At 36.2% G+C, this 17,744-nt stretch overlaps 1 protein-coding gene across 2 annotated transcripts in view; it reads left to right on the top strand.

Moving 5' to 3' along the window:
* TASP1 (taspase 1) overlaps positions 1-17,744 on the top strand; it is a 282,501-nt gene that overhangs the window by 182,104 nt on the left and 82,653 nt on the right. For both annotated transcript variants that reach the window (XM_044663409.1, XM_044663408.1), the window contains one exon: positions 12,407-12,517. In XM_044663409.1, the coding sequence (XP_044519344.1) occupies positions 12,407-12,517 (111 nt within the window). The remainder of the gene's footprint in view (positions 1-12,406; positions 12,518-17,744) is intronic.

Raw genomic sequence — 17,744 nt, 5'->3', positions numbered from 1 at the left:
ATTCCCCTTTCCCCTTGAATGCAGGATTATCAAATTGATCCTTAGAATAATAATAGCTTTACCTGGGTAAGTTCAAAGATTAAATTATAATAACTCAAGGGGTAGTATCAAGGATAAGGAAGAGGGTATGGGGATGGCTATGCCAGTCTACAGGTGCTAAAGTTAGCTAATCAATTGTTAATCAAGTTTAGGAGCTGGCTGGAGAGATTTCTTCTCCCTCTCAGACCCTGGTCAGGCCTGGCTGTGGCCTTGATCAGATGGAGTGAGGTTTGATGAAATTCTTCTTGATGATTAGATGTTTGATGTATATCTCTCAGCCTTATTCAGCAGGTGATGAATTGATACTCAGACAATAGGATACAGGTGCTAGTGCAGGTTTTTAGGCCTACCCACCCACCATCTGGAACCTGTTCTCAAGATTGAGAGCCTAGAAAGGATCAGCTTCTGGGTTTTTATAGTGGTGGTAGCAACTGTCTCTTGCCCCTCGGCTCATGCTCAGTTGGGGCATTTCCTTATTATAATGTGGTAAAATTACTCCTAACAAAGTGCAAGCTGATCACCCCTCCCCCACTCCACCTATTGCACCAGAGTCAGAGTGAGCGTGGGGCACTCTTTAGGTTGGGAGGGGGGGATGGTGGTGGTGGTGGCTTCGGTGGCAGCTGAGGACACCACAGACTTACCCTTGAGAGCAGTGAGACTTGGGATCCCAGGAGGCTGAGGAACATGGAGCATGGGCATAGAGATAGGGCAGAGAGGGGCTACCCATAGCAGATGTGGGGTAGACTGAAAAACAGCCTCAGGGCAAAAAACACTCTTTCGCCAGATACACTGCCTACCCTCCTCACTCAGACTTCTGACTGGGAAGGGGAGAAAAAACTAACAGAGCAATGGCCACCAACACCCAGAATTACATTCCACAACTACTAAAAGAAATATAAGAAAAAGGCTTTTACCTTGGATAACTCCTATGGAGAAAAGCAGCAGACTACAGATGAGACAGCAGAGGACAACAAACAAGCAAACACATCTAAAATTTCCAAAAAAAAAAAAAAAAAAGGAAATTGGTCACAAGCTCTTGAGGAACTCAGACTTGAATTTCAGAACCAAGTAATAAAGTTAGAGGAACAATGGGAAGAAAAATGGGAGAAAGAAATGCAAGAAATTCAAAAGGAAAATAACATTTTAAAAGACAGAATCTCTCACTTGGAAAAAGAAGTCCAGAAATTAAATGAAACGATAATCAAATTGGAGATCATAATTTATCTGCGGGAAGCCATGAAAAGCAAGATAGACCAAACTGAAAAGGAAAATCAAAAGATCATAGCTGAAAGCCAGTCTTTAAAGACTAGATTTGGGCAAGTAGAAGCTAATGATCTTACAAGACAGCAAGAATTTAAATCAAAGTTAAAAGAATGACAAAGTAGAAGGAGATATGACATATCTCACTGATAAGATCATAGACTTGAAAAATCAGTTTAGGGGAAACAATTTGAGAATCACAGGTCTACCTCAAAACCTAGAAATGAACATATCTTGATGTCATACTACAAGAAATTATCTAAGAAAACTGCTCTGATGTTCTTGAACAAGAGGGCAAAATATAGACATTGAAAGAGTCCATAAATCACCCTCTAAATTAAATCTTTGAAAGAGAACCCCCAGCAATGTAATTGCCAAGTTCAAGAACTTCCAAGCTGAGGAGAAAAATGTTGCAAGAAGCCAGAAAGAGACAACTCAGATACCAAGGAGCACCAATCAGGATTACACAGGATCTGGCAGCCTCCACACTAAAGGACCCCAAAGCTTGGAAAATGATAATGATATTCAGAAAGGCAAGAGAATTGGGTCTACAACCAAGGATTATCTACCCATCAAATCTGACTATATACTTCTAGTGGAAAGTATAGGCTTTCAACAAAATAGAAGATTTCCAAGTAATGCAATAAAAATAATAATTCGTAGGGATACGTGGAGAGGCAAATTAAAAATTAATTAGAAATTAAATAACATGATTCTATATTCTATTTTAGAATCTTTTAGAGAAGGTGGTCTGTCTTTTTTGATGAGTAGGACTTTTAACAAAAGACAGTTAACCTAGCCCAGTTTAGATGCCTTGGGCCTGGCTTTTTCAGCTTGACCTTGGAATGCCAAGAGGCTTGAGAAATATGAATTATTTCCCATAGAAATATTACTAATAAATATTATAATTCAACATTAATTTTTCTCAATAGCAGCTACAACGTGTTTACATTTTGAATGGCTTGAGAGCTAAAGGACTTCCTGTCTTATCCAGTAATAATAACATTATTTTTTTTATTTTACTGCCACGACTAAATATTTTTTCCTTACTGGCATATTTTCCATAGTAGATTTTTTGGTCCAAAAATTACTAAAAGATTAAAAAAAGCAAAATCCAGTTTTAGAATTTTGGGACTGAGAGGGATTCTTAGTATTCATCTTTTCTCATGGCCCAATATAATACTTCATTACATTCATAACCCATGATTCATAAGTTATCAGTTATTACTTAACCTCCCTCCCCCTTTCTTGAAGTTGAAATACAAAAAAGCTTGAATGAAAAATAAGTAATATATCCCAGAGCCTTGGGGAAAAAACTAGATGTCTGACTTGTACTAGTTCAATGCTTTTCCACTATATCCAAGATTTGTTTCAGTACAACTCATTACAAATATCAAAAATGTTTATCATGGATTACATGTATCTGATTTAATAAAAATTTAATATGTGATGTTAAGAAGTGACCCTAGTTTCTGCCTAGATAGGATATTTTTTTACTTATTCCATCCCTTTATAAAGATTCCATATTTCTTTTTTAAGTATCTAATAGTTTCCAGGTTTACTTATAATGACACTGTGAAGACAGAAAATAATGCATTTCTAGCACTCATAAGACAACTCCATTTAATTTCACAAGATAGGCTTCAAAACTACAAGTAATCCTATTCCAAAATTGGTAGTTGATCCCCTTGTCAGAGAATAAAATAGGTGATGTATTGCATAATAAATTCCTTTGTTGAAAAAGAAATGTCTTGTATTGAAAACTGAAGTAAAAAACATTTCCTTTTAGTTTTATAAAATATTTCCCTGATTACTTATCTGTCCCTCTGGACTGCTAACATGTGATGTGCTGAAACTTTTTTCCTTTATCCTACTAGCAAAAGTAAGAGTTGACTTTTAATATTAAGTTGTCAATATGAACACACAAAATCATGACCTCTATAATCATGTAGCCTACTAGTGATATTGAGGATCGTTTTTTTTTTTTTTAATTCATCTTGTACTTTTGTATGCAGCCTTCTTAGGAAAGTCAGAGGCTTATATAACATATAGAAATGAACTTTACTTCATTTTTCTTTTCACTTAAAAATAAGAATTAATGTTATTGAGATGTGTAAAAAAATTTATCCCAGAAAAACTGAGATTTTGAATCATATTAAGATCTATTGTCTTGTCCTGAGGCATTTCTTATAACTTACATTTGAAGTACATAGTGTAAAAATAATATTAGGCGAGCCCACAAATAAAGGACAAAGAACTAGAAATAAAGGTTCAAAATTGTTTCTAGATACTTTTGACAGATAATATCAAAAGTATCTTCAGTGGTAAGTAAAGTGAAGCTCAAAAATGAACTTCCTTTTAGGGCCAGGCGCAAGGAACGCTAAAGAGACTCTTGTTTATGAAAAATAAACAATTTATTTAAACATATATGAGAAAAAGGATTTCTAATTCTAAGGGATTCTAACTCCACCCAAATAAACTCCCAGGTCCCTCAAGGAACTGCTTCTTCTGTGGTTCACAGGCTCTAACTAACCAAATTTATACTATTCCAAATAAACCTAACCATCACAACTCTTTAACTTTGCCTTTAAGTTACAAAGATAACCAAGGCTAGCTCATTGAGTCTCCACAAAACTCAGGTTAGGATGCTGAGTCTTAACAGATTCAGCATCCAAACCAAAGACTAGGTTTTATTTGTTCTTTTCATGCTTTAACCAATCTATAGACAGTAACAGATAAATGAATAGTGCTTCCCAAGTTGGAAAAGAAAACACTCCTTCAAGTCTTTCCCTCAGGCCTATAGAGAGAGGCAAAGATGTTACTTTCTCCAGCTCTGAGAGAGAAAGAAGCTGCCTGTGGCTCTGTTGACTGCCAGAAGCCCCCTCTTGGAATGCCACACCCAGCCAGTGAAACTGTCAGAATAACGGTTATAACTGCCACCAGTTGAAATTAACACTCTCTCTCAGCTCTATCTGAAACCCCAATTCTTCCTCAAGCCAGCTTCTCTACTTCTTATCTTTATACTAATAAAACAATACTTATTTTCTAATATCATCCTTATAATAGAGCTGATACATCAACACAAATATCCGTCAAGGACACTGATGATTGACAGTGACCTGGGCCTAGAATTATATAAAGGGAAGAAATTGAACTTCATTGTATTTTGAAATTTACAGTGCTTTCAATGTTTTTAAGGTTTTAATTGTAATAAAGACCTACCTATGAATCTCAGTATACGTTTTTTTTATGTTCTATGGCACTAAACAAGTATAGTTAATATTTATATAGTACTTATGTGCCAGGTACTATGTTAAATATTATTCAATTCTCACAACAATCCTTCAAAGGGAAGGGTTAGTATTATCCCCATTTTCAAGATTAGAAAATTGGGGCAAACAGAGATTAAATGACTTGTCTAAAATCTTAGAGCTAGTAAAGTGTCTCCATTACAACAACAGCTGCTTTTACAAGGGAAAGTACAACCAAAGGTTTAGAAAAAAATTATACTCTTTGAGGAATCAAAATTGCATGTTACCCCAAGAGTAGTAGAGAAATACACAGTAGATATAAAGAGGTGGAATTATCTTACCAACAATGAATTGTTTGTAAAAAATATCAGTGAATAGATTATTATCATTAGAAATATAATAAGCATCATTAGAAAAATATTTTTATCAGTCATATATGTGGAGTGATGGGTAAGAGATAGACAATCCTCTGAAGTGATACTCATTTCAAAAGTCTTGGAGGTATGGGAAGTAAATGTCTGGGAGATCTCTAATTTAGTTCATCTTGGAAAGACTTAACATAGGAATCATTCAAATGTCTGATAACCTGACACTGGCATCCTGGCACAGGCCTGGCGTGAAGGAAGCCACAATGCAAGCCAGTGGCCATTGGAAAGAACCAGGGTCGAGAGGAGCTTAGATTTGAAAAGCTGAGAGGTCTCCTTTCTTTTGGACTTGCCTCTGAACTGACTTTCTCTGAGCTAGCCCTTTCTCCCAGAGCCTTCTTATCTTATCTGGACATCTATGGCCCTGGAGGCCACAGTGGGGGGGGGGGGGGGTGAGATTGTTTGCCTTAAGTTAGAAAAGCTGGAAACCTTTTCCCCTCTTTCTCTTTACTAATAAATGCTCATAAATCTAGTAATAAGCCTCAATGATTAATTTTTATTTACAACAGTGTATAGTTTTTAGCATGTTGACTCCATGTGAAAGACTAAACAGGACGACATGGATAAGAGTCCAAAGGATTAAAAAGTGTTAATTTAATTCTGCATCATTGGAGGGAGTTCTCAACACAATGAGGTCACAGATCTTTTGGAGAATTTGAGGATTTTCAAGTGCTAACTTAAGAATTTGGGAAATTTTAATTAGCTTTGAAGGAAAGGGTTAGTATTTATATTTTATTTTAACCACTTAATACCAATTGGTAGTATGGGATCTTTGTTGAGTAGTGTTATGTGGGAACTGAAATAAACTAATTGGAATGGGTAAATGAATAAATAAATAAACACAGGTAACACACTTAGCTGGGGAATATATCTGCGGTAACAGATAGATTAATAACAGCCAGGGAAAACAGCTTGAATTCACAGTAGGTTCTAATTCGTCAACCTAGGTATCTGAGTAAGGAAAGACAAGGAAGAAATATGGCAACTGTGATATTTATTGATTAATTGGCATAGGTAAGGATGGGTTATAGATAAACTGACTTAAGATCTATGGATCTCCACCCAGGGGTATTGGGATGGATAAAATGTACTCTACTGGCTAATTCTAATAGCAGACTCCTTAATAGCAAGGTCTGGCTGGGAGGAGGGGATCTCACATAAAATCCAATGTTGAGGTCTTCAAAGCTGTCACAGGAGACTTGAACCACAGCAAAGTAATCCAAATATAGGAGAGGGAGAAGGGATGGTCCCTGTGCCACCACAAAGCCACAATCTACTTCTCTACCTTCCTCCTTCACTGGGATGCTTGATTGAAGATGTTAATTAATCCAGGATCCAGGGAAACAGCTTCAGGGATGGTCTGTCTTACCAACTCCACCATTAGACCTTCAGACTTCAGGTCCTCAGTGCCAGGTTAAAAACTGTCACTGACTCTCAAGATTCTGGAATCCCCTTGCCAATCAGTCTGCCCTACTATACTAAATCTTATATTTTCTACAACAGTAAGAAATACTGAAAATGGGAAGAAAGTGGAAAAATAACAGTGATTGTTAAAGTTTTAGGGATGTTTAAAAAGTTATGATAAGTTTAGATGGAGAAGAAAAATAATAAAAGACAACTGCTTTATTAACTCCTAGTTTTCAGAGTTTATCATTATTTTGGAGTTCCATACAAACCATTAAATATTAGCTTTCTAAAGATATCACTGAAGTGGTTGCACATGGGCTTAGGGAAATAGGTATTCTTGAGATGGATAAAAAACTCTGGTAAATATGTGTGTCCATATTTCAGGCAACATAAATGATTTTTTAAAAAACCAAATTGCCCCACTTCATTCAAACAGATTAAAGAGAACTTTGGTTGTTAGAAGCAATTAAATATATTATGGATTGCCTGAAATAACTCACTCAAAATGTATGTTCTGCTGAAAGTAAATTATATTTTCCATCTTTTATTGGTAACGATGTCTGATAAATTTAAAAAATTACAGAAATGTATTTGAAATTATATGCTTAATTCCTATGAAAGATTAAGTGATTTTATTCCTATGAGAGGAATTAAGCTGAAAGATTGGTATTTTGGTATTTTAAAATGTGTAGAATCCTTTGCTTTACAATAATAATGAATCTCAAGACAAAAAATGAACTTAATCAAATTATATCAGTAACCCCGGAATTAATAAAGTCATATTGATTTTTATAGTAAAGTTCAGACTTTTTTAAGAGTATGCTATAATAGTAAAAGCATGTATTGTTTCTTCAGAATCTCTATCCTATCAACTGAATGGTATGAATTGAAATTATATTAGATTAGTTTGACCAGTTATTACAATTAGGTTATTATACTTTGGGCATAATATATATGTTATGTAGATTTTTCCTTATAATATTTACTCAGCTTCTCCATCAAGACAATCACAGTAGAAGATGACAAACGTAAATTAAGAAATAAAATTGTATATGGAAATAAGTCATGAGTAGAATTTAAATACTTATTTAGAAAAGTAAAGCTTTATTTAAACAATGAAAATTTTTCAAAAAAATTGTTCTCATTTCACTTGTATATTGGTAATATGAAAAAATATGGCCCTAGCTTCATTAAACTCATGAATCAGGCATGAAGTAGTATAGTTATCCCAATTTTCCATAAATGAACTCTTTATATTATGTCTAATGACATAAGCTAGTAGCAAAAATAAAATGCTGTGATACCAACTTTTTTATTTTAGAAAAGAATATTAAATAGTAAAAGCCTGCCACAATTAGTGGCATGTCATATTGGTAAATTTAAATATATATTCATAATATGATTTGTTTTACCAGGTAAATTGCTATAGGAAATGTGTATTAAGAGATTGTGGGACCAGAATGGCAGGATGGAGAATGGATCAGAAGTACTATGTACAGAAAAATATTAAAATAGTTTAACTAGTGTAGACCTATACTTGATTTAAAAAAATTTTTTTTAAGAATTTTTATGTTTTTTTAAACCCATAACTTCTGTGTATTGGCTCCTAGGTGGAAGAGCGGTAAATGGGCAATGGGGGTTAAGCAACTTGCCCAGGGTCACACAGCTGGGAAGTGTCTGAGGCTGGATTTGAATCTAGGACCTCCTGTCTCTAGGCTTGGCTCTCAATCCACTGAGCTACCCAGCTGCCCCCCCCCCCATAGTTGATTAACAATAGCATGTTGTCTTATGATAATTGATCAAAAATAGAAAATCTAAAGAAGTTTGCTTTCTCTATATCTCCTCACTACTCATTGTCTTCTAGTTTCACTTCTTCCTTCATCTTTCAACTGCAGTGATTCTCTCCAAAGTTACCAATGACTTGTGAATGACAAGTCCCATTGGCCTTTTCTTATTTCTCTTCCTTCTTGACCATCTTGTGGCACTTGACAGTCTGCTGACCATTAGTTCCTCTAGTGCAAACTTTTTTTTTTTTAAACCCTTGTACTTTGGTGCATTGTCTCATAGGTGGAAGATTGGTAAGGGTGGGCAATAGGGGTCAAGTGACCTGCCCAGGGTCACACAGCTGGGAAGTGGCTGAGGCCGGGTTTGAACCTAGGACCTCCTGTCTCTAGGCCTGACTCTCACTCCACTGAGCTACCCAGCTGCCCCCTCTAGTGCAAAATTTTTAAAGAGGGGGCCAAAGGAAAGGAAATGCTTATCTGTCAGTCTGTTTCCAAGGCAACTCTTTCAAAGTTTCATTGTATTGTATCCTACTCATTATATTCGTCAGATTAGGAATGATTTCAAGCTACTGGATAAAACATTTCAGGGCCACATCTGGCCCTCAGACCGTAGTTTACCCATCACTGCTCTAGTGGATACATTCTGTTCCCTTATTTTTCTTGCCATTGTTCTTTCTTGGTTTTCTTTTAATGTGTTTGGTATTCTTTTCAGTTTTCTATGTAAAGGGTAGGACATGGGGTGAAGGAGAGGTGGATCGATTCCAACTGTGTTGATATTGTCTCACTTAATGAGGTTTTAATTTTGTAAGATGTATCTAAACACTGATTTTATTCAGTGTGAAAATTTCCCTAATTGAGATAAGAATAAAACAACTGAATTGCTGTGGAGTAAATACTCTGAGGACTTTAAATAACTAAGCCCATGGGACTTTGGGCAGTAAAATCTCCCTGTAGTTATTATTTGTCAGTTGGAAGCAGTTATGAAGCATTCTCCAGTTCTTGTATCAGAGAAAGTATCTTTCCCACACTCATCAGCCATGGCACTTTGATTTGGAGCTACTTAGTAGAGAGATACTTTTTCCATTTGATAGCAAAAATGTACTCCACACTTACAATGGTACAGTAAAGTAGTAACCTGAGAGAGGGAGCAGATAAATGATAAACCTCTGGCAATCAAGATTCAAAATGAGAAGAAAAGCGGACCTCTGCAAAACCAGTCGAACAACCTGCCCATGAGAGTAGAGCTCTCTAAAGGGAGCAAACTATGTGGGACTCCAGAAAAAGAGAAAAAACTTCCATATTCAGCAGTACCAGGAGTTGTGAGATATCTTTAACACAGTTGTATAATATATCTAACTTACAACCATCATTGTCTTCATTCTGAGCCCATTCTTCACATAGATGATGTCTGTTATTGAGGGAGAGTATGGAAAATAGAAAAAAAATGGAAAAACAAAGTAAGACATCTTTGATTGTCAAAAAGAGGAATCTATATTTCATCCTGAAGGTGACAGGGAGTCACTGGGGTTTACTGAATAAGGAGTGACATAGTTATCCTTATGCTTTAGGAGATCATTTTGATAGCTGAATAGAAGCTAGAATGGAGAGAGGAGACATTTATGGTAGAGAGACCAATAACACTGTATTATAAAAGTCCAGGAATATGGTAATAAGCACCTATATCAAGGTGGTGGTAGTGTCAAGAGTAGAGAAGGGGGTTTCTATGAGACATTTTAAATGTAAAATAAGTAAGCCTTGGCAAAAGATTAGATATATGGAGACAGAGGTAAGAAAGAATATATGTGCATGTGTGTTTTCATATGCTGATATCTAATGAGTAATGATATTGATGACTTTTGCTAAAATATGCTATGTTGTAGTTTTGGGGTCGTTACAAGTAAAATTAATATAGAAAGGATATATTTAAAACATTAAGGGTTTATTGTAATCCAAATTGGTAATTAAGAAAATCACATGCCTGCTAAGATCTAATTCTAATGCCTGCCATACCTTCCCTGTTGTTGCTTCCTAGGGAAAAAGAGTGTCCCAATCAAGTTCTGAGACTTTATAGCTCTGTCTACATAATCACTCTTCCTGTCCACCTGTATTACAAAAGAGGAATCATAGGAAATGTAGTTTTCAAGTCCTCTAAACGTCCACAGGAAGTTTATACCAGAGACCTCGACATTAAGTTCAAGGGCCCCAACAAAGTCTATTACTGCCTCAATGGCAATTGTGGGGCAGAGCCTAAAAAAAATCTCATCAAAAAAACTGGGTCTAAGTTATCACCAGGAATTCTATATCCTTCTGATGGGCAAGCCAAAACATCAAGCATACAGGAACTCTCCTGGCTTCCTGTGTAAAAAAATGAACAAAAAATATGGGTAGAACTCTCTACCCCTTTAAAATTCTTTATTTTATATATATGTATACATATATATATATATATCATCCATATAGAAGTTACTAGGTATCTAAAGTCATTTCTAAAAAAAAAAGCCCTTATAAAATTTAAATTCTTAAGTCATTAAAATCTCCAAGGTTCTATAAGCAATATGTGACCTCTAGTTGAGATGACAAATCCAGTATACATAAGGCTTATGGGCTTTTTACAACTTAAAAATTGTTTAAGATGTTCATAAGTGGTACAGATATTAGAATTAGATTGATATAGGTAAACTTAAAAAGAATTTTAAACCTTAAAGAAATCAGGAAATTTAATAATATAAGGAACAAATTACAAGCAATGCAGTAAAAAACTTTTTTACCAATTCTAATAGATTTGTTCTCTATTTGGGAGTTACAATAAAATCATGAACAGAATTAATCTAGCAGCCAAAACTTTATTAGCTTAAATGATCCAGTGTAACAGAAAAATCAATGTAAAACAACAAAATTACATCACAAAACAACAATTAGCAAAATACAGTAAGATACAGAGACTTTAAAAAAATCCATGCAGTCTGAGGTTTTAAAATCCACCTCTGGTCTTATTCAAGTTCCTTTTAACTGAACTCTGCCCTGAGCAGATGTGGATGACTCCATAAGGGTATATAGTTCAAAGTCTTGATCAGTCCCAAATGGCCAGTATACATAGGCAGGATAATCACAAGGAATGATAGGAAGGGAAAAAAAAACATCCCAGAACTGGGGTCTGCTTGGGTTCACGTGATAACTCAGACCCTTCCCCCAAAACAGAGCATTGAAGCCAATTTGGGGTAAGGACTGGGAAAAACTCGCAGGTTGGGAATCCCACATGGTGCAAGGGTTGTAGGGGGGTGCCTAGGTAAGGTTTTAGAAGAACCATGTGGGGGGCAGTAGTGGAGTAGAAGCTCCCTTCAGGTTAAAAGTCATTAATGTGTATGAAGAAACACCCTTGGGAAAGTCCCAGGTATGTGCAATAAGAAGAGGGTTTTTTTTTTTCTTTGTATACTTCCCAAATAAGCAGTGGTAGCTGGGGCAGAGGCTGCAGCAGCAGTCTCTGGGATCGGCATCAACAGGCGGGGCAGCTGGGGCAGGAGTCAGCAGCAGAGCAGGAGTCGGAGGCAGAGGCATCAGCAGCAGCAGGCAGGGCACTGGCATTGGGGGGTATGGGGAGTCAGAATCGGCAGGAACAGTTAGGGACCTAGGGAGGGTCAGGTGGGTCGGACCGGCAATCATTGAAACCTAGTCCTTGGGGAATGTTTGAACTAGCATCCAGGAACAGGCTGTTGGGAAAATGCCGTTCCCCTTTCCCGGAAAAGTAGCCCTGTGGCTGAGGAGAATGGGGAGAAGAGAAAAAACAAAACCAAAAACTTTCCCCTTTTAGAAGGTTGCTCAAAATTTTGCTTCTCTCCCCCGTAAGTCTTCCCTGTGGGAGTGATTACCACACAGTTGATGATGGAGTGGGAGTTGGGGATGAAACCAAATCAAAAGGATTTTTTAGAAAATTAAGAACTGAGAACTGAGGTAAGGCAAAGCTTCAGGAAATCTCTGAATAAAGAAAATTATGTGAATCTTCCTTCTTGTCCAGTTTTTTTCTTATGTTCTCTTCAACATATAAAGATTGGGTATGCCATTAGTAATTCCAAATCTCATATCTATACTGACAAAACACTCATATCATTTCACCTTTATTTGAATTATGCTACAGCATTAGTATTTTTGAAATATTATATAATTACTTGTGTCATGTGAAGTATAAAAAAACCTTTTTGCATTTCTTTATTTTCATTTCTCTTGAATATTTTTGGATTTTTAGGCTGTGGAGAGCACCTTGTACGTACAATACTGGCCAGAGAATGTTCACATGCTTTGCAAGCTGAAGATGCCCACCAAGCTTTGCTCGAAACTATGCAAAACAAGTTCATCAGTGAGTACATATTTAATAAAATCATTTTATTCCAAAGTATGTTACAGTCCTTTACTTGAAATACCTAAGAGTGCCATATAATTTTTCCATAGGTAAAGAATCCAAGACAAATTAAAGTAAAATATTTGTCTCTCTGAAATAGTGAGCAAAACACTCACATATTAGCCATGTGTATAAAAATGAATTTCTCTGGAAGCATGACTAGGGATTCTAAGAACCCTGGTGAGGATGAAGTACAGGCCAACCATGTTGGACCATCTATATACACATGCTTGGAATAGAAGATGGAATGTTCAGAGAAGAGTTAGTAATCATTTTGAATAGATTACAAACTGAATTAAGGAGAGTACAAAGCAGTAGAAAGAACACTGAAATTATATGTCTTCCAGTACAGGCTGGATGACAACTTGTTAGGTATGCTTTAGTGGGGATTCTTTTGTCTATGGATTGGACATCTAAATTTAAAAAGGGCTCTTAGGTTCTTCTTTGAGAATGTAAAGAAATTGGTTTGATCCTGCATAAAATATAATGTTATGGGACTTTTTGTCATCTTATATTGCAGTGTTCATGGCAGATACTTGCCAAATGACTACCATGAGAATAAATGAGTCTCATGTGTCAACATTTATTGCAGAATGCTAAGAATATTAGATATTCAATGAAGAACTGAAGAGAGACCCTCCAAATTATATCACCATATACTTTTTTTTTTTAAATTTTTAAACCCTTAACTTCTGTGTATTGTCTCCTAGGTGGAAGAGTGGTAAGGGTGGGCAATGGGGGTCAAGTGATTTGCCCAGGGTCACACAGCTGGGAAGTGTGTGAGGCCAGATTTGAACACCATATACTTTTGCTACTAGGTGACTTCATGGCAAAAGTTAGAAAAGGCAAGGATAGCTACACACACACGCACACATGCACTCACGCACTCACGCACTCACGCACACCCAAAAATATGCTTTCAGTGTAAGAGACGAGAGAAGCCAAAGACTGCTTTTGACTGATAAGGTTTGTCAAAGCCTTTTATATATTTCAGGAATACTTTCTTAGAAAAAAAGGAAGCAGACAACAGATATAGAACACATTAAATAACAAAATGAACTGATCTCATTTTAAAAGCTCCTTATGAGCATAGAAATCATTCCTGAATCAACTGTCTTATGTATAGTCTGACTACCATCTTTTTAGAACACAAATCAGAATTAATAGAAAGCTTTCATCAAAATGAGAAAACATTGCAGTTTAAAAAACTCTGGCTCAATCTTTTTAAGCAAGTTATTGATACTACATGATCAGGACTGAAGAAAGGAAAAGATATTTAGACCAGTTTTTTAAACTTCACATAGTTATATATCTAATTGGGAAACAGTCTGGTACAATGTAAAGAGCACTGACTTTGGAATAATAGGAAACGAATTCAAATATCATCTCTGCTGCTTAATACTGTTGTATCCTTGGACAAGCCCTCTGAGCTTTAGTTTCCTCATGTGTAAAATGAAAGTGTACTGAACTTTGGGGTCACAAAGTTGACCACTTCCTATAATGAGTAAATTAAAAGAGTGTAAAATTAAATCTGTAAACAGATATTTATAAGTTTATATACTATATCTTGGACTGACACTGCAAATAGATGAAGAGTTGGACCTGTAATTCAGAAAGAGGACGTAAATAGACTGAATTTCCTTTGGGAAATTACAAAGTTTTTGTAATAGGGTTTTCCCTAAAACAAAGACTCATCTTTTTCATAAAATTGTACTTCTTCTGGTGACATTTTATGAATGTGTGGCATGGAATACTACAATTAAAATTGAAGATAACTCAGAGATATTGAGTGGAGAGGCTCATGCAGGCAGAAGCAGTCTACAACACTTTATGGAGAAATGAGAATCAGTGAATTAAATATCTTCAGAATAATAGCATCAGAAAGACAATGGGCTGGTGTTATGAGAATATAACCACTGGAAATCTCACATATTGCCTTTGTATCCTTGGGGTGTCAAGGAGAACTCAAGGAAGACTTCTAGAACACTGAATAGTTCCTATGTGGTAAGTTTATAAATAAATGTTTCATAGAATGTAATGGTATGAATTTGCTACTATCTATAGCATTAGTGAATGTTTATATCACTGATATAATAGATGTATATGATTACTTTACAATTTTATATGTATTCTAGGAAAGTTGTAAAGTTTATTGCTTGTTATGTGTGCAAGAAACAGAAAGTAGCCTTGAACTAAATTAAAAACCATTTACTAGGAAAGAGTTTAAGGAAATGAACATATTTGCAGTATGCTGAACACAGTAGATTATGCTTGCTGAGGGTGCTGTGTCTTCTCTTTTTCTTCCTTTATTATGTTTCCAAATCCCTCCACAGAGGCCTTAGTTATGTTTCCCATACTTGAAGGTCTCTGTACTTCTCACTTTTTCCCTTGGCCCATTTGCCTCCTCTTTTTTCATATGTTACAGTATGTCTAGTAGAGTGGGATTGCAATATAAAATTTGGCCACTAGGTGTCACAAGCCAGCACAAGATATAACCAGAAGGAAAATTCTGAAAGGAAAATCACTGAATTTTAATACTTTTATACCTGAAAAGGACCTCGGCACATCCCTGATCCTTTCCCCATTTCACATTGTAAGAAACTAGAGTTTATGGAAACTTACTTTTTCAACCATATCTCATTCAACCACTGTTCGTTTACTAATTATATTTTCTAGCTGGACTACTAGATCTCTTGCCTCTATATTTTTGTTTTCACCTTTCCCTAACCCAGAATGTTTTCTTTGTTCCTTTTAACCACATATTGACATCCTACTTAACTTAGAGGTTCTACTCACTCTTGTGGTAGTATACTAATATACTACCTTTTCCCATGTTAACCTATTGAATTTTTTTTTCTTTTCCCCCAGTTCATTTGTCTTACTCTAATTCATATAAATGCCTTTATAGGTTATCCTGGCCAAGAAATTAATCACCTAGTAGTTGACCTTCTATTTATAGACCTTTCTGAACAGAAGATGACTATACTTTGGAGAGCAGACACAATATGTGGCCAAGACCATGTGCAAAGTTTTTCTGGTTCTATGGAACACGGAAGAGCTCCCATTCTTCTGGCATAGCTTCTTAGAGTCCAGACTCATTTATATGTTATGATGAATAGGATACATGTTTTATCACAAGAGCTTTGACTTGAGTTAAGTGACAGATTTTGTCCCAGGTTGCCATATTTAAAAGGCACTGAAAGCAATTGAAGTCTTTAGCAACCATTGTGATATTCTATGGTGTTGGCTGCATGTTATGTGGTGGTTGATGAAGTTGGAGTGATTCGTTCTACAAAAACCTCTTGGTGATACATAGCACTGTTCCCGGGGACTGTAAATCCAGCAGGAGAGATCTAGTACCTTTCTCTTTCCACTCACCTAATTCTTCCATCCACCCTTTGTCTTAGATATTCATCTTTGGTTGATGGTGGATAAAGCGTATCCAGTTATCTATGGGTCAGGATTCTCTGCCAAAGCATTTAGTTCGCAAAGCACTGACCAAACTGTTGACTTCTTCTTCTGATACCAATGGTGTATGCACATCCATGTACCCATTAACCCTTCTTCCCTTCCCCTCACTTCCCCCCTCCCAAAACAGACTTACTTTTCCATCATGAAAGAAAAAGGAATCACCAGACACCAGCATATACTTTTTACAATCATTTCTGTTGAAGTAGTATTACAGTAATAGAGAAGAGGGACACATTTATTGCTACTTTTCCCATGATACAATTTATACTGCTCCAAATTCAGAAATTCTTATTTATGATGTTCTTTGTCACCCTTTTTTTTGCATGTTAGCTTCTTTAGATCTGTTACCATATCCTCAAAATATTTTTAATAAGAATTTGTTGAATTAAAATATTTATCTTTTAATCTCCCCAAACCTCCCCAAATTCTTTTTTTTAACATTTATTAATATTCGTTTTTAAACTGGTTACATGATTCATGCTCCTACTTTCCCCCTTCATCCCCCTCCCCCCCCAGCTGACACACATTTCCACTGGTTTTATCATGTGTCATTGATCAAAACCTATTTCCAAATTGTTGTTAGTTGCATTGGTGTGGTAGTTTCGAGTCTACATTCCCAATCATGTCCACCCCGACCCATGCGTTCAAGCAGTTGCTTTTCTTATATGTTTCCTCTCCTGCAGTCCTTCCTCTGAATGTGGATAGCATTCTTTAGCATAAATCCCTCAGAATTGTCCTGGGTCATTGCATTGCTGCTGGTACAGAAGTCCATTACATTTGATTTTACCATAATATATCAGTCTCTGTGTACAATGTTCTTCTGGCTGTGCTCCTATTGCTCTGCATCAATTCCTGGAGGTCTTTCCAGTTCACATGGAACTCCTCCAGTTTATTATTCCTTTGAGCGCAATAGTATACCATCACCAGCATATACCACAATTTGTTCAGCCATTCCCCAATTGAAGGACATACCCTCCTTTTCCAGTTTTTTGCCACCACAAAAAGCACAGCTATAAATATTTTTGTACAAGTCTGTTTATCTATGATCTCTTTGGGGTACAAACCCAACAGTGGTATGGCTGGATCAAAGGGAAGGCACCAAATTCTTAATATATTGTTTTGCATTTTGTAGGTGCTTAATAAATATTATATATTATTATTGCCCAAGGTCAAATTCTTAGGTACTTGTTATGTTCAAGATACTCTGCTAGGAACTGGGGGAAAAAGGTAAAAGTGACTTAGTTTCTATTCTTGAAATGATTATAACCTAACAGATTGATTTTTTTAAAAACCTAGAAATAATTACAGTACTAATTAGAAAATGATTAAGGCTTACGGGAGTTTAAAGTGGTTTGAAAAAAAATTTTTTTTAAACCTTGTCTTCTGTCTTGGAGTCAATACTGTGTATTGGCGTCAAGGCAGAAGAGTGGTAAGGGTTAGGCCAGTGATTCCCAAAGTGGGTGCTACTGCCCCCTGGTGGATGCTGCAGCGATCCAGGGAGTTGGTGATGGCCACAGGTGCATTTATCTTTCCTATTAAGTGCTATTAAAATAAAAAAAAAATAATTTCCAGGGGGCAAAGTAATATTTTTTCTGGAAAGGGGGCGGTAGGCCAAAAAAGTTTGGGAACCACTGGGCTAGGCAATGGGGCTTAAGTGACTTACCCAGGGTCACACAATTAGGAAGTGTCTGAGGCTAGATTTGAACCTAGGACT

Source organism: Gracilinanus agilis, chromosome 2 (genome assembly GCF_016433145.1).
Source record: "Gracilinanus agilis isolate LMUSP501 chromosome 2, AgileGrace, whole genome shotgun sequence".
In the NCBI taxonomy this organism is placed as follows: Eukaryota; Metazoa; Chordata; class Mammalia; order Didelphimorphia; family Didelphidae; genus Gracilinanus; species Gracilinanus agilis.
This window is presented reverse-complemented; position numbering and strand designations above follow the sequence as displayed.